Genomic DNA, 23,685 nt, shown 5'->3' with positions numbered 1-23,685 from the left:
CTTGTTGCAATTCACAACCCTCACCACTAGATGCCACTAAAACTTACACACTGAATGTAGATTTTAACATCTACATTATCATGTGATCAATCCATCAATCAATCAACGTTATTTGTATAGCACAAATACAACAATATATGTCAAATCATTTTTCAATATGGAAACAACTTTTAGATTTTCTAATATATAGGTACAGCACATATGTCATAAGGCAAAATACGTATTGAGTATGTACGTATGTATAGGTACATACTACATATGTATATAGAGATATATATATGTGTATATATATATATGTTATAGAGATGTACACAGACGTCATCATTAATAGTTAATCGCTGGTGCAAGAGAAACTGAGATCAGCAAGCACGTGTCGTGTCTTTGCACCCTGACGTTCAGTGTGGCCAAGTTCACGGTGGTATATTTCAGTGGTAGATTACTCTGGCATGTTGCTCTTATAACAGATGACAAAGAATGCAGCCCTCTCAAATGACACTCATTGGCAGCCAGTCACTCACATCCACTGTCAGAGAATAACAACAATGCTGCCAGTGGAGAGCATGGAGGTTGTACAGTCATTTGCCAGTGCTGAAAGAATGTTTTAGGTGGGTCAAACCCTTTTTATTCTCAAGTGGTCAACGGGCAACGTGTTAAAGTTGGATCTTGGTTTTGGATTCCTGTATTTATTGGCAAGAATGAATACTGCATTTTCCATTTTTCATCTAGCTATTCTAGCAGGTAAGAACTTATTTAAAACTAAAGAAAATGTGTTTTGGTAATATGTGGAAATACATGTCTTTATAGCTTTATTTGATTTACTTTTAGTGTTTAAAGCATGATTAAGTTAGAAAAAGCTGAATTCTAAAAAACTATTACTAAACCCTATTTTCGTTAATTAGGTTTAATGAAACTGCTCTCAGGTCAGTGTAAGCGGTTCCAATTCAAACAGCAAAACTAATGAGCAAATGTAAATTTTGTGCAGACCGGCTCTTTGATTGATAAGGGCATGTGCACTGTTTTCATTTTGCTTTTCAACCTTTTGTCTGTCTGTCACCATATAAAGTCACCTGCATAATTATGTTCAGTAGAGTCCTAAGTTTACCTTGTGGAATGTCTCGAGAATTGTTCAACCATTCAAACAACATGTTGCTGTAAAATGACCTACTTTTCAAGGTCAGCTGAAAAATGAAAGCGGATCCTGCTCTAGCTTGTGACGCACATGTAGCAGAAAAAGCAAAAGAACATCTCTTACAGGAGAGCTATCACATGTTTGAATTCAGTAATGCCAAATTTAGACCCCAAATCCGACACAGTGGGTACACCCAAATACCTATATACATTACATTTGCAGAACATGAGCTTGAATGCAATTTCTTCTTGACTATCTCTGTTATACAGCCAGGGAACTTTCACGCATTCACAACAAACGTACACACAAGTAGGTCAGTTTAGCCTACTTAATTAGTGGGTCACATCTATTTTCAACTCCTATTAAATGTTGCTATTAAATGGATGTTCTTAAAGCAATATTCTACTTTGGCACAACATGATCATTTTCCAGCACACTCAAGAGGCTCCTTGAGGAATAAAGAAAGCCATATGTCACACTCTTAAACCTTAAATTAAAGTAAACAACTATGAGCTTGTATTTGCTGTCTTCTTTATTCTAGGTGCTGCTTGGGCCTCCTCCGATGAAACGCGTCTTGTCAAAACAATTTTCACTGGCTACAATAAAGTTGTCCGTCCTGTCAATCACTTCAAGGACCCGGTGGTTGTTACTGTAGGCCTTCAGCTCATCCAGCTCATCAGTGTGGTGAGGTCTCATGTCACACACGATATCACCCCAACTGGTTTAAGATTCATTGTAATCAACTGTCTAAACACATTTATCTGGATTCACAGGATGAGGTCAACCAGATTGTCAGCAGCAATGTTCGACTGAAACAGGTTTGATACATGTGTTCATTTTTCATTAAAGAGAGACCACCATATCCACAATGTAAAAATTAAAATGAGTAAGAAAGAGATGGACAGAAATACATCATCTTGCTAATTATAAATAGCCCAGATGCAAACAAAATGTATCCTGATGCCAAGAAATTCATTTAAAATATATAAATATTTGACTTAAGTTGAAAAAATTTAAATTTGAAGAGAACCAATACTGTTTTTTTTGAAAAGTTAAATTGTACAGTTTTGGATTGTACCGTACTAATTGTTCTGTTTTTTCTGTTGTACCAGAGAATCAATATATGTTGCACTATATATAATGTGTCTTGTTTTTTCTTCACAAAATAGAGAATTAAGAATGGCTGCCATTGTTGAAGTAGTTTCCATTGTTCTGTGTGTCCTTGTTTGTTTTTTCAGCAATGGAAAGATGTGAACTTGCAGTGGAACCCAGAGGATTACGGTGGTATCAAAAAGATCAGAGTTCCCTCCACTGACATTTGGCGGCCTGATCTGGTTCTCTACAACAAGTACGTTTTCAGGCTAAATTTGAACCATGTCATGTTCCCTCTTTTTTTTCATCACAATAAGCTTTACACAGTCTAAAGCAAACAGACGTCTAGAAACAATCAACACACCTGTCAGTGATGTTTTGAATCACACTTTCCTATACTCCAGTATGCAGCGTGTGAAAGCTCAGATTTCATCAGGCTAAATCTGCACTATTGCCGGGTCCCCCTCCCCCTCCTCCTCCTCCTCCCACCATATGCTGCATATGACACACTGCTGTTTTTCCCTGACAACCAGCTCCACTGCCACAACAGTTTGTGCCATGCTGAGTGCTGGTTGGCTGGGCTGTGCGGCAGCAGCACTAACTCATCCTCAGGCTCTGATGTCCCCCCACGTTAATATTTAACTTATTATCTCCAATGTTGATGCTTCCTATGTTTTTCTGTGCCCGCAGTGCTGACGGTGACTTTGCCATCGTTCATGAGACCAAAGTGCTGCTGGAGCACACAGGAATGATCACATGGAACCCACCTGCCATCTTTAAGAGCTACTGTGAAATTATTGTGCTGCATTTCCCCTTTGACCTTCAGAACTGCAGTATGAAGCTGGGTACCTGGACCTACGATGGAAACTTGGTCGTCGTCAATCCTGTAATTCCATCAAGACTTATTCGCTTTCTTGCAAAGAGTTACATGAGAATATTGATGCTATGTCAGTTAAATATAAAGCAGAAGCAAGGAGATAGTTAGCTTAGCTTAGCATAAAGCCTGGAAACACTGGGAAACAGCTAGTCAGGCTCCGTCCATAGGTAAAAATCTGCCTATCGGCACATCTAAAACTCACTTATTAACATGTTATATCTTGTGTGTTTAATGAGTACAGACAATGAAGTGTAAAAAAAACATTCTATGGGGGTTTTGTGCCAGACTATTCCCGCTGCTTTCAAGCTAAATGCTAAGCTAAGCTAACTGTCTTATGGCTGTAGCTTCATGTTTACCACACAGACGTGACAGTGGTATAGATCTTCTCATGTAACCTTTCAGCAAGAGAACGAAATGCATGTATTTCCCAAAATGTAACCATACAAAAAGTGTAAATCTCTGTGAGGAATATAGATGGCTTTACATGATACTTGAGACTGTCAGATAACTCAGAGCAAACACCAAAGGTCATTTTGAACAACATCTCTTAAGAATTTGGATAAACAAACAAAATTTGAATACTATGGTATCAGTTTTATTTCTTATGTTGTGTTATATGTTGTGCACCATCCTCCTGCGTTTTATAGAGAATAAGCAGCCTTCCCACATCTATTGGGGAGGTAACTTCTGTCACCACAATACAACTATATACATTACATTTGAACCCAAACATAATTCAGAAAAATAGAAATATATACATATAAAGAATTTGAATGAACAATCATCCTTTATTCACCCTGTTTTATTGCTTTTTCTCACCAGGACAGTGACCGCCCTGATCTGAGTAACTTTATGGAAAGTGGGGAGTGGGTGATGAAGGATTTCCGAGGCTGGAAGCACTGGGTGTACTACTCTTGCTGCCCGGACACACCTTACCTGGACATCACCTACCACTTCCTCATGTTACGGCTCCCACTGTACTTCATAGTCAATGTCATCATCCCCTGCATGCTCTTCTCCTTCCTGACTGGCCTTGTCTTCTACCTTCCCACAGACTCGGGTATGTTGACACTGTTTCCACATTGTTTCTTTTCGCTGTGATATAACACAAAGAGTGCAATAGTATGATTATGACACAAAAGAAAGCAATAAAACATGACATGTACCAGTGAATATGTAGACATATTTAAACATCCATCACACACAATATATTTATAATAACTCTCACAGTAAGTCACATATGTCCTTTGTCATTACTCCTATTGTTTATATAATTAGTATGTCTTGATATGTTCCTTTTGAACATTATAATTTGTTGAAGGGCATGAGCTGATTGGTACATTGCCTAAGATCATATACAGCACTCTACGTGTAACAGCCCTTTTTCTGTATTTTCCAGTTCATTAAGATTTGACTGAAATGCAAATGTAACATGGTGTTGTTGCTTTTGCGTTTGTTATTTTCCTACTTTTGCTGCTTAAGATGTTTTCCCAGTAAACATATTGCTGGAGTGAAGGTACAAGTAAAGCAATAGTTCCACATTTTGGGAAATACGTTTATTCACTTTCTTGCCTAGAGTTAGATGATAAGATTGATTCCACTTTCATTTTTGTCTGTTAAATATAAGGCTACAGCCAGCAGCCTGTTAGCTTAGCTTAACACAAAGACTGGAAACAGGGGGAAACAGCTAGCCTGGCTCTGTCTGAAGGTAAAAATCTGCCTAGCAGCAGCTATTAACATCTATGATTTGCACCCTCGCTGTGACAACAAGACTCCATGAAATAGTCTACACAGAACCCCCCATAAAACTGCTAATTGTTTTCTATGGATTATATTACATCACTGTTAGTAATTGAGCCTCTCATCAAACTCTCAGCAAGGGCACAAATATGCCTATTTCCCAAAATTCCCCATAATACACATTCTGGGCAATACAGACAAACACATTTTCTCACGCAAAGCAGGGCAAATTAACTACCAAACGTAGGAAACGCTCTTCTGGACCACCACTGACCATGAGGGAGGTGAGGAATTCTGATTTCCAGTGTAGATATATAACAGGAAGAAAATAAAGGAAGGAAAAAAGAAATCACTCAACTCACTACAATCAGAAAGACTAAATAAAAACAGTATATTATTGGTTCATCTCATTTCAATCTAAACACATTCATTTAGGTTTTTTAAGCTACCACACATCTCGATTGCTTGACATTTCTTGAACATGGATGACAGTAGATGTCAATCACTTCCGAAATGTCCAGTGGGTAGTCCAGGTTTGATGTACTATAACCTCTGATCTAGTGCAAATTGTCAAAAATAATTCATATCTACTTGCTACATTGTCTTTCATGTCAGATCACAAAAACACAGACACGATATGATAACTGTCATCATGTTGGACAAATCCTTGTTCCTAATTCTCCCCGTCAGTCTAAGGTGTCCCTACACCAACTGCTACAGGAACTGCACTGCTTGTGTGCACATCTGGCCGTGTTCCCAGCATGTAGGACTGCCTCATTACCCAGGGTCCCAATGTGCTGTCATGTCTGAAAGCAGGCCTTTGCTTTAATGTATAATACATCACTTGATCCCTGTTTCTGATGTGGCTGCTGACAGGATAGTGTTGAGGAGAAGCTGGTGCTATAAGGTGCTCTCTCTGGGATAACTGCTCTTACTGAGTAACAAAAACAACATGTCTTGCATTTTTCTTGAAATGCTGTCAGAATCTGTTTACTTGGGATATTGTTGAACAACAACAACAACAACAACAACAACAACAGTTAGATCGACAACAAAAATGCTCCTCAAGGTTTAAATTGTGATTTGCTCATATGGGTGAACAGTGCAGTGATTGTGTTGTTGTGTAAATACTAGAGGTAGACCCCTGATTGGATGGCTAGGGAAGGGAAATATTGGACTCAAAGTAACAGCTCCCCCTTGTTGCAATGTAATAAGATTGCATGTTGTAGGTATCGTGTGCCAATAGACTTTGCAGCTCCACTTTTTAAACACCAGTTTCAGGGTTTTTTCATTGTGTCTTTTAAAAATTGTGTTATTGTATGTGGAAATTGCTTAATTGTCTTACTAAAAACACAATATCTGCATGTGTTAGATGAGAAACATCTTATCAGTTCTTTAATGTATGGGACACACTTCATTAAGTTAATTTGTGAACTAGGAAATAGCACCTGTAAAACTGTCTTATCTGAAGGTATTTTCAGTAGCTATTTTAAAGCTTTTGATCATATCAAATGAGCAAAAACAGCCTTGTGGTAAGTTTTAGATTAAAACAGATTAAAAAGTCAGTTTGAAGCAGAGGAGATGGTTTTGTTGTGTCTCCCAGGTGAGAAGATGACTCTCAGCATCTCTGTCTTGCTGTCTCTGACTGTGTTCCTTCTGGTCATTGTGGAGCTGATCCCCTCTACCTCCAGCGCTGTACCACTCATTGGGAAGTACATGCTCTTCACCATGGTATTCGTCATTGCCTCCATCATCATCACTGTCATCGTCATCAACACCCACCACCGCTCCCCAAGCACTCACACAATGCCGGACTGGGTCCGCAAGGTGAGCAGAACGGAGCTGAGGGGAACACAATGATATAATTTCGAATGTTGAGAACTAGAAATAAAGTTGTCCTATTTTCAAGCTTGGCAAGCTTTGGAGAACAATCCTTAATCTTTTTTTCTCTGCGTTATGTTGCCATCTAGTGGTAGCAGACAGAATGTCTTTTATTTAATCCAATGTTGGGTACATCTTGACATAGTGCATATCTTTTGTCTTTTTATGGCAGGTCTTTATTGAAACCATTCCCAACATCATGTTCTTTTCAACAATGAAGCGTCCAGGAAAGGAAAAGCAGAATAAAACCATCTATGGTGCTGATTTTGACATCTCAGACATCTCTGGCAACCAGACCACTTCTGTTCACTATAAGTCGCCCATCACCAAGAACCCTGACGTCCGCAGTGCAATTGAGGGAGTCAAGTACATTGCAGAAACCATGAAATCAGACGAGGAATCCAACAATGTAATCACTCTCACACAGAAAGTCTCTCTAATATGATTCTTTGATGAGTTGCTTGCTTTTGTGTGCGTGACACATTGTTCCTCTTCTCTTCCCAGGCTGCTGAAGAGTGGAAGTTTGTGGCCATGGTGTTGGATCATATTCTACTGTGTGTGTTCATGGCTGTGTGTCTTATCGGCACATTAGGTGTGTTTGCAGGCCGCCTCATTGAGCTGAGCATGCTCTGAAGGACTGTGCCTTGTACTTTACTGGTTTAACTTCTCAAATGACTAGTTTGTTGTCTCTACTGCATGTGGAAGTCTGTGTGTTTGCTTTTTGGTGTCTGATCAATGGTCCTATATGTGTATGATACACAGTCATGTTGTGTAAAGTGTCATATTGTATGCCATTTATTGAAATACTGAATCAATTCAAAAGGAATCAAATATTTTGGAATATTGTACTATTGTTTTCTGTGACATGTTTATAGGAACCAACTGAATAAAATGGATTTGTTTCCAATATTTTCTTTAAGATGCTTTTACACATTCCCCTGAATTGTAAGGGTATCTGTTGGACAATAGAAACACCAGCTTTCTGAAGCACTCACGCCTCTCCAGTTGTGCCTTTCCTTGTTGTTTCCCACTGTTTCCCATTGAACTCTTCACGAGTACTGTATATTTTTCTTTCAAGCCTCTATTTGAAATTCAAATACATATGCAGATTATGTTATCTTGTGTTATCAACACTATAACTCAGCAAACAACTTTCCAAACAACTCTTTAACAGCTTTTACATACACGTTTAATTTTTGGTTTGAGGCTTCAGGAAGCTATGTATGACTCAAAAAGTAATTTATATTGGGGGAAGACTTGGAAAATGTTGCTTTGCAAAATGCTTATTTGCAATAAAACACACATTTAGTTAAGTCTTTCCTCCACAATACTACCCAGAGCAATCAGCAAAAGAGTGAAATTGATTACTACTCATTACAAAAGGCACATTTGCATATTGAAAACTGCACTGAACCGTACACTGTTATAAAACAACTGAACACAGGGGTTTAGGCAGGTAGATAAGCTCCACCCCACGACCGCTCTTCAAAGTCTGATTGGTTTAGATGTTGTTGACAAATCAGGGGGTGATAGCGAAAGTTACTTAACGGGAACCAAAGTAATACCCATGTGACACGACAAATGAACAGCTAGTCCGGGGTAATATGATTTGTTTTGTAACTGTGGAGGTTAAAGTTTTGTCATGTAAGTTAGCTAAGTAACGTTACCTCCAGAAAGTAGTTTCAACGACACCGCGGGTCTCGTTTCATCGGCTTAACGTTAGCTAGCTGGCTAACGCTTAGCTACTCCCATTGAAATTTGATTGACACCTGGTACACGAGAGGGCACACAACTGCACTCAGAGGTGAGAGTAACCTTTATAAGCGCACTGACGTCGAGGTGTTTGCTGACTGTCTAGCAACAACTTCACAACCTCGCGTATAGTAGTCATTTCAGTCGTGTGATGTTGTTTTAGGTTAATTCACCTTAATGCTTTTAGCGCTGCCTATGGAGTTAACTTATCTGTTCGGCTTTGCGTCACCCCCCCTTTAAGTGCTAATAACTACTTCTGGTTCCCTGTTTGTATCTGACAGTGCGGAACAGTAACGACATTAACATGACTGCATAATTGGCATGACAGCAGACACTGGAGGGAGGATCGGCACGATGGAGGCACCGGGGCGAACCACCAACTTCAACTTTTCACATGAGGAGGAAGACCCGGATTCCCCTGCCCTCTCGTCCACCATGTCCATTGACAAGCTGTTCCCGGCTCTCTTGGAGTGCTTTGGGATCATATTATGTGGATACATCGCCGGGAGGGCAAACATCATCACGTCCACCCAGGCCAAAGGATTGGGGAATTTCGTGTCTAAGTTTGCCCTCCCGGCGCTGCTGTTCAAGAACATGGTGCTGCTGGACTTTGGTAATGTCATCTGGCCATTCCTATGGAGCATCCTCATCGCCAAAGTGTCTGTGTTTGTCATTGTATGCGTCCTCACGCTGATTGTTTCCAGTCCTGACAGCCGTTATAGTAAGGCTGGACTCTTCTCAATATTTGCCACCCAAAGCAATGACTTTGCTTTGGGGTATCCCATCGGTAAGTACCATGCCTTTAAGCCCACACCATAGGCCCACACCCACAGTGCTTTTCATTCACTGCTGCAACTGTAATCATGTTGTCTAAATGTTGCCCATCCATCAAACCAAATGTATAATTATCTATTTATTACACTCTAAACTACCTTTCCAGGCCCTCCTTTTATCGACACTGCTTCCATGCAAAACATTTCTGACACCAAGAGTGTTGATCATTACTGAGCAAAGTGGGATTCTTTGTGTTGTACAAGGATTTGCAGAAATATAAACATGTGTGAACATGCTTATGCTCAGCTACCTGTGGTTGAAATGGAGAGGTGTACATGAAATTTTGAAAAGAAGGATAATCAATGTTACTGTTCATGAAAAGTTTGTCTTTTACAGACACTCAGCCTTCTAATAGTCTTCTCAGGCTTTTATCAAATGTAATACACAAACACAACTGAATAACACAATTATGCAAGTTACTGATAGAGTTTAAGTTAATTTCAGCAGTTCTTTCTCATTCCAGCAACACAGAATTTAGAGCAGCATCAACTTGATAGTCATATATTTATGACTATATTATTTTCCTCACATTTGAGAATCCAGTGGTCACATTTCCCAAAAGTGTTTTGTTTTCACTGCAGGAAACATTTTTTTAACTGATGCTTTTATCCAAAGCGACTTACAATTGCACGCACGCCTCATGAGCAACGAGGGGTTAAGTGTCTGTGTCACAGTGGTGGGGGATTGAACCCGGGTCTCTCACACCAAAGGTATAGTCTTATCCATTGCGCCATCATCACCCCTCTTACATAGGGCCATTTTTTTGTGGGAGGCTTGCTGCGCACTAGCATGGTTACTTTATATGGTGAGGTTTACCAAGGCAGATTTGAATAATTGTGCATCACGCAAGCATGCTCAAATTTGCAGATTTTTCTTTGGCAAAGGGACCCTGGGTAACACTTACGCACAGGGTTCTATGTGTAAACATTTCTTACACATGAAAAAGTGCATAAACCAACATATTTCAAGTTTTATATTCCAACAAGTTAGATGTGTCAAGTAGGCTATGCTAATATTGAGCCATTTGTCTTCATCTTTGTCCACAGTTGAGGCCCTGTACCAGAGCACGTACCCAGAGTACCTCCAGTACATCTACCTGGTTGCGCCGGTGTCCCTGATGCTTCTAAATCCCATTGGCTTTGCCTTCTGCGAGATCCAGAAATGGAAGAATCAGGGAAACCACCAGAAGAGCAAATTCCTGATTGTGGGACTTGTAGTTTTACAGGTCCTGAAGAACCCTATTGTATTCATGGTTGTCATTGGCATCATCGCCCACTTTGCCCTGCACCAGACAATTCCTGCCTTCATGGCTGAATTTGTGGATGGCTTGGCCAATTCTTTCGGGGGAGCAGCTTTGTTCTACTTGGGTCTGTCCATGGTGGGGCAGTTGGGGAAATTAACCAGATCCACAGTCGTGACACTGATATTACTAATAACAGCAAAACTGTGAGTGGAAAAAACAAACACCTTTACTGCACCGGAACTTTATTTGGTACACAAGATGATTTAGTATGACCTCTCTTTTATAATGAGACATGTTCTAGGAGTGTAGAGAGTCAGCAGGTCAGAGCTTTGTAAAGTGCTTCCAGCATGTTGTTTTGTGCTCATGGTTTGGGTGACTCAGGCTTTCTCAGACCACAAGCCTTTTACCAAATGGATGACATGTTAAGATGTTTCAGGAGTGCGTAGCATGATAATAGCTAGTGTATGTAATTACTTAAGTACCACTGCATTACTCAGCATAGTGTTAACTAACCTGTCAAATAATGGGTTCATGACACCAGTCTTCTGATTTGACTTTCAGGTTGTTAATGCCTTTGATCTGTAAGGACATGGTGGATCTGTTGGACAATAGCAACACCAGCGCTTTGAACCACTCAAGCCTCTCCAATTATGCCTTTATTTATGGAGTGTTTCCCACTGCGCCAAGTGTCGCCATCTATGCTGTCTATTACAACGCAGAGCTTGAAGTTGTGAGTTGTTTACATCTATCCCCCAGCCTCCTTTCTGCCAGTCAGATACTGTACTGTTTTTGTCTTTGTAACTGGCTGTATGCGATTTCTTTATTCTGTTTCCTAACAGGTCACCTCTGGTATGGTGATCAGCACTTTTCTCTCAGCTCCGATAATGTATGTTTCTGCCTGGTTACTTACAATCCCTTGGATGGATCCTCAGCTTTTGATGAATTCACTGCAGAATGTCAGCTTTAACATAAGCATTGTGAGCTTAGTTGCACTGGTGAGTCGCAACTAGACATGTCAGTGTCGCATATGTAATCTTGTTATTTGGCCAATCTTCTAAAACTTAACTTGTTATTGGCTGGTTTATTGGTGTTTTTTTGTTTTGTCTCAGTATGTGGAAACTCAGGTCAAAGGGAAGCATTTATTATAACATGTTCCACCGGGCACAATAAACTATTGACATTACACACTTCCTGTTCATCTGGAAAATACAAAAACATATCTTGTTAGATGTTTGGACCACTGTGTCATTTAGAGAATGTACCAGCAAACAGATGTTTTACTAACCGACATACCTACTTCCCCATTTATTCTTACTTTTATCTTGTCTTTTAAGGAACCTGAAACTTGTTGCTATTGACAATGAGAATCTTTGCAGTGATGAAGCATATTCACATTGTCTATTTGTATACTTAAATTGTTCCTCTGCAGTGTTTCTGTTTCTTAAATTTTGCCATGCTGTTGATTAATTTCACCTCGCCTTTGCCTTTAAGAAGAATAACCAGACAACAATGTCATAATTAGCATCTGTGCAAAGGCTTTGTGCTGTTAAACATGAATAACTTGAAATCTATGTGCTTTTTTTCTAAAAGGTGTGGACAATTGCTGTCATGTTTTTAACTAAGAAATTCAAAAGGCTACCTCACATGTTTACAGTCAACCTTTTCTTGGCACAGGTAAGCACACTTGCACACTCTTATTTACTATCTAAATTGATTTCATTATCCATGAATTTAATTGACAAAGATATCAAACTATAGTTAATGTAACTTTACATCAGTAAATTCCTGTATTTGTTATGGTATGGTCTCTAGTTTCTTACCAGTATTGGAATGATCCTGTGGAACTTTGTGGTGAAAGAAGACAACTGGACTGGGCAGGTCCTCACTTTCACATTATTATGTACCTCACTCTACAGCAGTTATGTGTGGCCAGGTATGCTGTGTGCACACAAACCATCCACCCATATTTAACCACACAGTAAACTTGTAAACAGTAAATCTAACGATGAAACTATTGTTTTGTTGTTAGGTTTGATAGCACTCTCTCTTGTGCTCATGAAGAGGTTTGAGGGTCTGAAAGTTTCACCAGCCGTGTTTGTTACTGCAGGCTGGGGGTGAGTCACTTTAAAGAAGAATGAACACAGAAACGAAACTAAGCTAGTTTGTCTTGTCCACTAAAAGGTGGTGCCATAACCAGAGCACTTGCCCTAAAGTAGAATTCACATATAGGTTTTGTATACATGAACAGGTGGCATCCAAAACAAAGCTCCACAATACTGATTTTCACAGGTGTAATGATTCCTCACTTCAGTGTAATGATTAAACAAACGTTTAAGTTCCTGCAGATTTAATCATCAATTCAGTGTCATTTAACTGGTTTATGTTTTACACTTTGAAACTGTGTGTGGTTTCTTTATATAACAGGGTTCCAGCCTTAGTAACTGCTTCGTTGCTCATTTCTGGGGAAATAATGTCTGACACAATTAACCCATCGTTCTTTTACGGCAAATCACAGGTAACAACATAAGTAGAGATAATTTTTTCTATTTTTGGCCATTTAAGAACTGTTTCTGAACAAGCAGAGGATTATTTTAAATTCTGCATGTCTGTATGTGCGCTCTTTGACAGATAATCTGCACTGCAGTTGTAGCTGCCATTAGCATACTGCTGGGAGGGGGCTGTCTTGTGTGTCTCAGTAGAGGAAGCTGGGCCCAGAATGACCAAATCCAAGAGGGAAACTCTGCAGAGGATCTTGTGACCGAAGTGGAACCAGAAAACCAGAATCTGTCTGAGTCATCAGGAGATCTCAGCAGAGGTACTTTCTCTCTTATGGAGACCATTTAACTCCATGAGTGACTATTATTCAACAAGTGTTTGAATATGTCACTTTAGTGACCCTGAATAAAGACCAGGTTGTCAAGCACAATAGTTTAGTAATTAAAACCAAAGCACATGATAATCTAGAGAATATAGAGGCAGAACCCACGTTGGACAGGAAAGGAATGGCACAATGAATAATCCAAGTCAAGACCCTTATCCACAAGTCGTCCAGAGCAAACTGTCTCGTAGGCAGTGCAACTCCTGTCTGATGTTCACCCTTCCACAGATAATTTTCAGTTACGTGAGTAGAAAAATGCCTCTGCAGTTACAAAATCACAAAAGAAACACAGAATAGACAAAAGTAGGGGGGAAGAACATTATCTGGAGAAAAACATGATACGCTGAGTTCCTGGTAAGTTTAGTTCCTTATTTCAAGTAAATAAGACTGTAGAAGCACATGCCTTTGACTTTTAATAAAGCCTCCCTGGCTGAAGTTTGTGTTACTTGGAAAGCAGGAGCAAAGTAAGGAATGTCTAGAAAGGAGTGGCTAGATGCGTTGGTCTTCTAAAGTCTGCACGCGGTAACTGAATCATGATCCGCTCAAGACTTGCATTTCAAGTTTAAAGATCATCATTATGATAACAATGTAGGCAACTACTGCTAATGGATGCAAACCAGTATTGCATGTGTTGAAGGCAATGTGATAAGTTGGATACTAGGCTGTTACTGTACATCATAGCAACATGTCAAAGTACTATAAATATACTGATAAAGACTTAGTCAGTAGTAAATAGAGTAAAATAGAAAACTAAACCGTAGAAGCTGCTGAATGATTTCAAAAACGCTCAAATCACAAAGGGAAGTTGCATGAAAAGATTCCTGATCAAGGCGAGATGTTTTTATGTCAACCAATGAAATGAAGGCTGTATTCTCACCTTGGTGAGAGTAATACCAGTACATTTATAAGTGTTGTATCTCTTATAAATTCTAAAAAAGAAAATTGTAGTACTTTGGTACTACTTTTGGTAAAAAATCACTCACTTTTATCTCTTTGTTATCAGCGTGCCTCATATGCGACTGTGCCCCAACCCAGCCCATGCCTTGACATGATCATCAGCGCAAATATCAACAACACACCACCTACACTCATGGGTATTGTATTGACAAGCACCAGACATAACATTTTCATTCTGCTGGAATTTAAAATGTCTCAATAAGTGAAACCTAAACATATCAGCACAGAACAACAATAATCATGTAACATTTGTTTGAAGAATGTGTAGCTTTCTCTAAAATGAACAAGATTCAGTATTTTAAATCTTATCCTAAATTAAAGTTCTGCTGCCACCCTCAGATCAGTGTGAGACTAGGTGCGAGTCCACAGACTGCCTGCTTGTCGAAGTGGAGGAGCTCCAGCAGGCTGCAGATAGACAAGTGGCCCGTCATGTGCTCCTATGTCTGCTCCTGACTGTCACCTTGCTTGCCGTGAGTAAACCACCACCTTTCACTTCTACATCGACATGAAGTCAGCCTTAACTGCCTGCATTATTGTATGTAGGGCATCACAAACCAAATTAGAAAGAAACGGCTAAGTGATTTCCAACTCTTGTCAGCATCAGTGAAGACCTTTCTAAAGAAACCCATTAAAAAAACATTTTGTTGTGTTATTTGGATTATTATTCATTGATCTTAACAAAAAAGAAAAATATTAAATAATAAAATAATAAATACCCATAAATCTTGTGGCACATGGTTTAATGTGTTTCTGGGAATCTAAAAAAGGTTGAGGAAACTGTAACTAAGCCACATTTTTTAAGGCAGTTCAGTAGTACACATCAACACTTAATTTCACCCTACTGGTTCTACAAGCTAGTACTTGGTAACCGGATTTGCTTTCTCAAACATCTTAATCCCTGTTATGACAGAACTTGTCAAGCTGCTTATGGTTGCTCTTTAACCGTGACCCTGGTAGACTCTACCTGGAGCTGCAGTTCTTCTGTGCTGTGGCCAACTACGGACAGGTTGGTGTTCCCGATGCTGTAGTACCAAGATTGTAGGGATATGTTATCTCACAGTGTCGTGACATGTTTTTTCTTACCAGGGGTTTCTTTCATTTGCTCTGTTTGGGCTGGACAAGCATTTTATTATACTGCCGTTTAAGAAGAGGTAAAATTTATTTTAAGTCACACTCTTAAAAGCCTATTTGAAGTTTTTTTTAATACACACAACATACTGTATGTACTGTGTATAAATGTTATGTGTACACTACACTAAACAGTGTACTGTGACCATGCATTTATATTTTGTTTTTGTGAACGGTTTTAGGTTATATAGTCTGTGGTATCGAAAGAAGCAAGAAGATCAGCTGCAGACTGATTTACCTGAGGATGTCAGGATGACCTGCACCCAGTTCACAAAATACCACAAAGACCAGTGTTCTCATGACATTGTCAAAAAGAGAAGGTGAGGGCACTTAAGTCTTACTGCTCTGCTCTGGTTAGAGGTTGATGAGAACATGTCTTGAATAAACATGTTCATTGATGTGTGCCGAAACAAGTCCTGGTAATCATTTCCCCACCACTCATACCTAAAGTCCTTGTAACTTTTATTTCTAATAGTTTTAGTGCATGTGGGCTCTGTCTGCTTGTTCTTCTAGACATTTGGGTGAATGCTTCCTTTGATTTTCAGGTGTGGTAAGAGGACTAGGGTGGATTGTTTTCTTGGCTGTGAACTTGTGGAGTGGCTGCAGCAGGTGGGCTTGGCTCAGGACGTGGGTGAGGCGGTACTCTATGGAACGCGGCTACAGCAGGGTGGTGTGCTCCAACACATCAAGCAGGAATACGACTTCCAGGACAGTCGCCTTTATTACCGCTTCATGACATAAAGAGTACCTGCACCCAGAGAGAAAATTGTGTTTGCACTGCCGTGATTTGTCCTGAACAGCACAAGGCAGTATTATGCAGCGCAACATCAAAGTCGGGTGTTGGAACAGACCATGACTGACTGTGCTATTGGGTGTTTAGAACATACTTGTGCAACAGACTTGTAACTTTCAAACAAAAAAGGCTTGAAACAAGACTTTTTTTAAAATACTGCTTTTAAAATACTTTTTAAAAATACATTTATATGCAGTCAACAGATGCAATTTGACTTTTAGTTGTTTATGTTTGGTCATTGACTGATAATGCACAAAGCGCTTCCTCACAAAACAAATTATAAGTGCAAATCCCACTCTACATTCTGCTGAATGTATTATTTCATTTACTGGGACACTTCACACAGTATTATCACTCGTCCACCAAAGCCACTTGCCAAAGGAAAAAAAGGGAAGATGTGGTTAAATCTTCATCCACTTTTTTAGAGTTTATTTGTAGTCAGTTTAACTTGTGATTAAGTTAGTTTCACCAGTTTGTTAACTGGTAATGTAGCATGAAGCATGAGTATTGTAGCTTTGATAACCTGCAGTTTAACATGACTTAGCATTGATGTGAGTCACTATGTAAGCAGTATCCCAAAACACCATTCCAACATTAAAAACATTATTACTTTATTTTAAGTAACAATAAAAGCAAAGTTTAAAAGGTCTGAATATCGATGACCGTGGGACTGAACACCTGAAAAAATGAATCTCAGAACTCAGGGAGTGTTAATGCATGTGTTTACAACGAAGTGTATCCACCTGAAGAAAAAAAAAAGCTGCTGTAATTAATTTTTTCTCTCAGGTAATAGTAGAAAACTAATTCTTTCTGGCTTTAAAGATTTATGTTTAACAAAGAGAAAACTGGTGTAAAAACAATTGTCTTTTTATTCTGTCAACGGCTGAATATTTATGATATGTATTTGTTTGAAAATAAATTCTATTATCGAACCTCATTTATGCATCACGTAATGATTTTGTTCTGTCCTGTATTTCTTGTCAATGGAATCATACATAAGTCTTTTTTTCAGTATTGTATGTATTGTAACATAGGATTTGTGAATTACTCTGGGCTGCGTAATGCTTATACAATGATGTTAAAGGGTAATTTCATTTTTAAACCCAAGCCCTATTTTCACATATTTTTGGGCTGTGAACTGGCTGCCAGCTGAAGCCATCTCCTGCGCAGGACCAACACAAAACATCTTGTACCAATTTGTTGACTCCAATAATGTGAAAATTAAAATTCAGAAATTGCCCTTTAATAAATATTCAGTTGTATTCTGATTTATCATACGAGCATATTTGTACTTCTACCCGACTAGAAGGTAAACTGCAGAGGCAGATACTGCTATTGTCACCCTTCAGGCCTGTTCTGTGGTTCCAACAAGTAGTGGGTCTCTCAGCTTTTGTTGTACACAGCCATCTCCTCCTTTACAGAGCTTGAGAACAGATCTGCCCAAATGTCAGGTTCCTCAATACCATGTGTAAGAAGGCCCTCCATCTGTGCCATCTTTTCTTTCTCAAGCTGCCTCAAACTTTCTGTGATCTTCTTTCCTCTGTCCTATAGACACCAAACAAAAAAACAATTTTAAGTAAATTTTTTGCAGCTAAATTACACATTTAGGTAAAGGCTTAAATTAAATAGAAAACCTTGTAGGATTCAGTGATGGCAGCCACCAGTTCATGTTTGACAAACAACTCGTGTTTGCGGTCAGGTTTGCACTGGAAGCGGGGTTTCTTCTTCACAGGGTCATCCTGACCATAAGTGGGAGAAGTTGTTTCTTTCAGCGGAATGAGGTTCTTCACAAAGATGAAAGGTTTGAACACAGACCTATTGCACAAAAGATAAGAGATACTTATTAAATCACCATTAACGGTGTTGTGGAAATTATATTCCTGGTGAGGGGTTAAGCAAAGAATTGAGTTACAACCAACTGTTGTCTTTAAAGACTTTATTTAACAAAAGAGAATAAACAGAGAAGAGTGGTCCAGAGACCTGCAGCCTAGGGCAGCTTCGGGCGTTTGGCCTTGAGCAAAGGGATGCATCATCATTAATATTTTTGATAAATTAATTAATATAATATAAAGTCAGATTATACATGATTTGCAATTTTTGAGGCAATAATTTTTACATAATTATTCTCATTTTCATTGAGAAATATATTTTAATTATTATGCTGTGATTTTTGCATTGATCTGCACCAAACAAATTTGTTTTCTTAAGTCTGTATATGATGTGTAGGCAGCACGACAATATTTATTTTTGTTGGTATTTTGACACATATTACCTTTAACAAATCTTGCAACTCTTGCAATTTGAAAATTACAGTAGGCCACATAGCGATTTCGAAAAGATTTCAATTAATTGTTCAGGCCCAACTGCTGTCAAATTTAATTTAAAGGACACTTTATCAGCCCAAGTGAGATGAAGCGCTGTACCTTTCAGGGTCTGGAGTTGCTGTAAAATAGTGAACCCCTGGCAGAGTGGGATCCCTGGGTATCACAGACACCATGCTTCCTGTGGTCATGAACATGCCCTCCATGTTGATGCCACTCTCTTTATCCCTCAGGATACCCATCATTGACTCAGCAGTGATGTGACCTTCAGTACAGAAAATCAACACATGCATAAACAGCGGTAGAAGTCACGTATCATCTTCCTCCTGCGCATTACTTACCATAGCTCTTTTCCAGCAATTTCTTCCCCGCACAGTATCGGGTCCCAGAGGCTTCAATTCTGGCTGTAGTCAAAAAGGAGAAGACTGTGGCAAAGTTGAACTGAGTCTTTCCATCCCACCAGCCTTTGCTTCGTGCATATTCCCTCATTCCTGGATGTTCCTTGTCTATCTTAGTCGTTATGCCATACTCGTTTGAAATGTTGCGGTATCCACCTAGAGAAGTGTAAAAAGAGATGATTAGTCACATCTTACTGATACAATACATTTAATGCCATTATTCAACAGAAACCACAAAGTGTTCAGTGTTATTATATATCAATGTCCATGTGATGATCTGTTTATCTACTACTTCACTTGTGAGGCCGTTTTAAGCTGACTTTTATGTTATGACTGCAGTAACACAAAAAGGAAGGTAGCCCTTTAATTTGAAAGTGAAAAATTATTATCATAAGAAAAGCTTGGACTGGCATCTTAAAGGAGAAGGACCTGGCTGCGGACAAGATGGTAGACATCAACCGCATTGTCGTTGGTTTACAGTTACTTAGAGGCTGCAAGTGGAGTAGCATTTGAACAGGTTAGCATAAATGCCAAGTTCAACTTTTATCAATTAAAGCCAGGTTTTAAAACTGCCACTATCGCTTTGTTAATTTCTGTTATTAAATTATATTAAATGCTGCCACCTGAAAATGTAGCATCAGTTAGTTTGAGTTAAAGGAAAAATTCTGCACATTTTATGTGGATGTCCAATCACTGTTGATGTCAAATGCAGTCCAATAAAGCAATAAATCCATCAGTGTGTGTTATATTGAATGAGAAAGCTGAGCCAAGTTGTTCTTCCTGCATCCAGCATGTAAAAGTAATTATACTTAAAGTATAATAATAATAATTTGGCAGTATATCTTTTTTCCACTCCATTGAGACTGAAGAGATACCTGTCAAACTAGCTAGTGACAATTTTACACAGTTCAGCTAGAATATGCTTTAAAATTTTACATATCTTAATGGGAATTTTGATGTAGCTAATAAGTTACATGACTGCTCATTGAGGTATAAAGTCATCACTTGACCAACCGACCAGCAGGGTCAGCTGTGCTTGCAGGTTACAGGTGTTTGATTATGTAAGTAACAAAAAAGTAACTAGACTCTGCTACCCAAATACTTTGTGTACTTTTGGTAAGTTTCATGGTTTTAGGTTTACAGTACATATTCAACTATCAAATATGAGTTTAACATTCAGTTATCCGTATGGACAACTTTTAATCATGCAGTGTGTGTTGAGCTTTTTTGCTGAAGGTTGTCGGTAAAGCAGAGTCAAACAGAGTGTATGATCTTGTATGGTCATTGAAAAATCTTAAATTGGACGAAGTCGAACAATAATGTCCTAACATGCAAATTGACAGTTGATGTCAATGCTGGCAATGAGACTCAAGTTATACAAACTTTTCTTTTCTGTTATGACTGGGTACAAAATCAAGACTGAGATTTTCAAATGTCTTAAAGATCCAAAAGAGATACTTTCATTGTTTTGAATAAAGATGAACCAGAGATGATGGCAAAGGCAGAATAATCCCCGCCTTTGTTATTGTTAGTAACTTATTTAAATAAAAGAGACCAGAGGGAGAAGTTCTGCTATTTTTAAAAAGCAACAGCCAGGTCCTCTTGGGCTACAGATACTGTATTTCTTGAGCCCAATACCAATATTGATTTGAGAGTTTATAAATCCCTTAAATTTGGTTATTGAAGATTTGTAACTAATGCTGCATTCTAGGCTCTCAGAAATTTCAACCTCCAACTAGAAAAAGTACTGATGTCGGAACACCACCTGAAGTGGGAATTCTTGAAAAAACCTCAACTTCACGAGTAGCATCTGAATGATGTCACACAATAATGGCAGCGCCAATGGAAGCACACATTATAAATGGTAAACCATAACCTATAAGGCAACATGAAGCATATTTGCATGTATTTTAATTACAAGTATACGTACTATCATATATTTTAAAATGTTCTGCATATAAATTGATATAGAAATATTACCCGGTTGTTTGTTTGTCATTATAGGCCTACAATACAAGGTTATATAACTAAACCAAAGTTTTTAGTCCCTTCATGCTACACACACACACACACACACACAGAGCTTAACAGATAATTAAATGTACATAAAATATGGTAAAATTTATAATAAATGATATTAATTAAAACAATAGGCTATATGCAGTTATTTATACAGCCTACAAAAGCTATGTATATAGAAAAATGTTGGCTATGTTTTTATAGGTACACCAAGGGCACTGTTCAGGTTTCAATTGTGTGCACACTTCACAAAGACACATCAGTTTGTCCCGGTAAGCCATGTTTTCCGTTCACTTTCGGAGGAGTCATGCACCACCATGCACCCGGGACGCTTTGGGGTAAGAAGTAGTGTATTTCATCTTGGAAATTTCACAGTTCCGAGCAGTCTGGAACGCAGCATAAGACATGCTGAGTGGAACATTTTACAGTTGGAAAACTAACCTGCCAGCGCTCTCTGGTGGACAAACTATGTAATGGTGACACTGATTATAAACAACCTCAAACATATCTTTGCCATTTTGTACTGCAATTTCTTATATACTTCTTTTATACACAGATACCAATATGTCTGTGATAAACCAATATATCTGTGATAATAAAATCAGTCAATATATTTAATCTAGCAGAGTCTGACTGCAATGTGTTAAAAACTTTGATTTACCAAAAGCTGTAAACTGTCACTTTATAGTTGAGGCTTTTGACTATGGCATAGTTATCATGTCACTTCCTCCTTTTTTCTTATTTCTAGAGACATGTTGTGCCTCTAGGAATAAGTGCCTGTCTTTGTTTACATACTGAGCAAATTTCATTTCTGCCCCTTTTACTACTGACCATAGACTCTATATAAAGCTACTGACCTGTTTAGGATGCCTACTTTCCCATGGTTTCTTTGTGGATTTAAATTATGGTACTGCAGGCAGAATAATAAAATAAAGTGCCTTTTGAACTCATTTCCTCGCCTTGAATTTCCAATGAGCATCTATCCTTTATATTCTTTGTGCAGTTACCTTCCACTCTCTCTGCTGCCCAGTACTTCCCTGATGTCTCCAGCAGCCATGCCTCTGTCCTATCTGAGATGAGGAAGCTGTTGTGGTAGGTGAAGCCACACTCATCCTCCATGCAAGATCCCCCCTGGCCATATTTCTCCAGCAGCTCAGTGATAACATTCACAGCTCTCTCAGCTGTGTCGGCTCTCTCAAGTCCAAGCCTGGAAAATTGTAGTTGCAGGGTCATGTTTTGTGTTTCTCACAAATATACTCTGAACAGACAGAAGACAACTAAAGAAAAATACATAATAAATTGTTTCTGGCTGATACAATGGCATTACATTTCCCTTTGCACCTTAAGTTGAGGATAGTTTGGCAAGTAGCAGAGGCAAACAATTGGCTTTTCCAGGGGCTTTACCTGACAAGATCCATGCCGAGAAGAGCTTCGTCGCCGTCAGCACTCTCTCTGCCCCACACTGCTTCATTTCCAATACACACTTGATGCTCGTTTGCGCCCATTTCTGCCCCCCACAGCCACGCCGGTCTGCTCAACACAACTGCATGAGTGTGGGCAACCTGCTCTATCTCTATGTATGTACACTGTTCACAAGAGGACACAGGGATATAAGCTGGCATGTTCACACACCAAGGAGCAGTCACAATGTGGGAAATTGAAGGTTGGAGGGAAATAACAAGCTGTCTGTGTCACCTACCTCAACCTTCTCCTCTGCACCATAGTCTCTGGCAGGAAAATACACAACCTCTTGGACTTCATCACAAGGCCTGTCAGAGTTTTTTCCAAAGACGACGCGTTGTCTTTCAGTGGAGGGGGACAGAGCCACAAAGGTGTCACAGGAGGATGGGTGCATTTTGAATCACAAACCTGTTGAGAGTAAACAGAAAGAACCACTGATTGGACAGGTTACATTACTCATATTTGATGAACAGAAGCATGGTTACCTTAGCATAAGCAGCCAGTGCACCAATACCTTGAACACACCTCACTGATATAAATTCAGATTTAGAGTTAGAAGTTAGCCTTATGTATGCTGTGACGCCAGATAGCCAGACAAGCCAATGTGCAGTCATGTAATGCTGTGACTAAAGATTACTCATCATTACAACCAGCTAACATTACCTATGTTTGTCAGTCCTGCCGCGCACTGTCAGTGTCAGTTTCTATTCTCATTTCTGTTTCCATATGATTTAATCGGTCACAGTTCACGTTCTCTGACACGGAACCAGTACAGTGAGTCACGTGACTGAGCTGAAGTCAGGTTTATATTCATGGAATAACAGGTTAAGAAGGCACAGAGGGTTGAAAATCCCTCCTTTTCTTACATTTGTGCCTTATAATTATTTGTTTAATCTGTATTACTCTCCCAATATTATTACGATAGCAGTTGTTGTCCAAAAAGTTGTCTTCCAAATCTTTTTATTTTATTTTAATGATGTTGAGAGATTTGTCATCAGATAGAACATAATTTTATATAAAGAATCACTGTGTAATTGCATCTGTCTGTGAAGCAGATGCCCATGTGTAACGATAACATTTTAATTAAAATAATTAAAATCAGTCAACGTAGGTTTTGGCGTATTATATTTTCTAAATAATGTAACTCTATTTGTAATCAGCACTGATTGTTGTGGTTCGGAT

The 23,685-nt window shown here is 39.0% G+C and overlaps 3 protein-coding genes across 4 annotated transcripts; 2 read left to right on the top strand and 1 right to left on the bottom strand.

Annotated features, from left to right (window-relative positions):
- Positions 1-507: 507 nt before the first annotated feature.
- Positions 508-7,628, top strand: LOC119904112 (acetylcholine receptor subunit alpha-like). Its single transcript, XM_038720524.1, has 9 exons — positions 508-738; positions 1,671-1,813; positions 1,903-1,947; positions 2,368-2,477; positions 2,912-3,107; positions 3,921-4,158; positions 6,442-6,665; positions 6,892-7,128; positions 7,224-7,628. The coding sequence occupies exons 1-9, from the start codon at positions 696-698 to the stop codon at positions 7,350-7,352; spliced, it is 1,365 nt and encodes a 454-aa protein (XP_038576452.1). The 5' UTR covers positions 508-695; the 3' UTR covers positions 7,353-7,628.
- Positions 7,629-8,231: 603 nt separating this feature from the next.
- Positions 8,232-17,241, top strand: gpr155a (G protein-coupled receptor 155a). The gene is given in 17 exon segments (XM_038720522.1): positions 8,232-8,523; positions 8,753-9,258; positions 10,352-10,751; positions 11,110-11,278; positions 11,388-11,543; positions 12,139-12,222; positions 12,361-12,481; positions 12,578-12,662; positions 12,973-13,063; positions 13,177-13,363; positions 14,430-14,470; positions 14,472-14,520; positions 14,723-14,853; positions 15,294-15,389; positions 15,470-15,534; positions 15,694-15,831; positions 16,057-17,241. Coding segments are annotated over 16 exon segments (2,475 nt in total). The 5' UTR covers positions 8,232-8,523; positions 8,753-8,792; the 3' UTR covers positions 16,253-17,241.
- A 284-nt stretch (positions 17,242-17,525) lies between these two features.
- Positions 17,526-23,272, bottom strand: scrn3 (secernin 3). Of its 2 annotated transcripts, XM_038720527.1 has the most exons (9): positions 23,167-23,237; positions 22,989-23,032; positions 22,742-22,911; positions 22,447-22,628; positions 22,050-22,249; positions 18,967-19,179; positions 18,728-18,890; positions 17,939-18,119; positions 17,526-17,849 (listed from the first exon to the last, which is right to left on the bottom strand). In XM_038720527.1, exons 3-9 carry the CDS (start codon positions 22,895-22,897, stop codon positions 17,688-17,690), a joined length of 1,257 nt encoding a protein of 418 aa, XP_038576455.1. In that variant the 5' UTR covers positions 22,898-22,911; positions 22,989-23,032; positions 23,167-23,237; the 3' UTR covers positions 17,526-17,687. The 2 variants fall into 2 exon arrangements, with proteins under 2 accessions (XP_038576455.1, XP_038576454.1); XM_038720526.1 differs by lacking the exon at positions 22,989-23,032 and having other exon boundaries at positions 23,167-23,272.
- Between the last annotated feature and the right edge of the window lie 413 nt (positions 23,273-23,685).

The sequence above is a fragment of the Micropterus salmoides genome, unplaced genomic scaffold (genome assembly GCF_014851395.1).
Source record: "Micropterus salmoides isolate LMB-PRFRI ecotype aquatic unplaced genomic scaffold, ASM1485139v1 Ms_hic_scaffold_15, whole genome shotgun sequence".
NCBI lineage: Eukaryota > Metazoa > Chordata > Actinopteri > Centrarchiformes > Centrarchidae > Micropterus > Micropterus salmoides.
The sequence above is the reverse complement of the archived record's forward strand: the minus strand, read 5'-3'. Positions and strand labels throughout refer to the sequence as shown.

Bases quoted from the DNA above. Each gene is read 5' to 3' on its own strand.
- LOC119904112 (XM_038720524.1), top strand. From the start codon at position 696: ATGAATACTGCATTTTCCATTTTTCATCTAGCTATTCTAGCAG. The intron at 1,948-2,367 runs GTTTGATACATG...TTGTTTTTTCAG, and splicing joins GCAATGTTCGACTGAAACAG to CAATGGAAAGATGTGAACTT. The intron at 3,108-3,920 runs GTAATTCCATCA...TTTTCTCACCAG, and splicing joins ACTTGGTCGTCGTCAATCCT to GACAGTGACCGCCCTGATCT.
- scrn3 (XM_038720526.1), bottom strand. From the start codon at position 22,897: ATGCACCCATCCTCCTGTGACACCTTTGTGGCTCTGTCCCCCTCCACT. The intron at 18,120-18,727 runs GTACAGCGCTTC...TTTGTGCAATAG, and splicing joins GCAACTCCAGACCCTGAAAG to GTCTGTGTTCAAACCTTTCA. The intron at 17,850-17,938 runs GTTTTCTATTTA...TGGTGTCTATAG, and splicing joins CCATCACTGAATCCTACAAG to GACAGAGGAAAGAAGATCAC.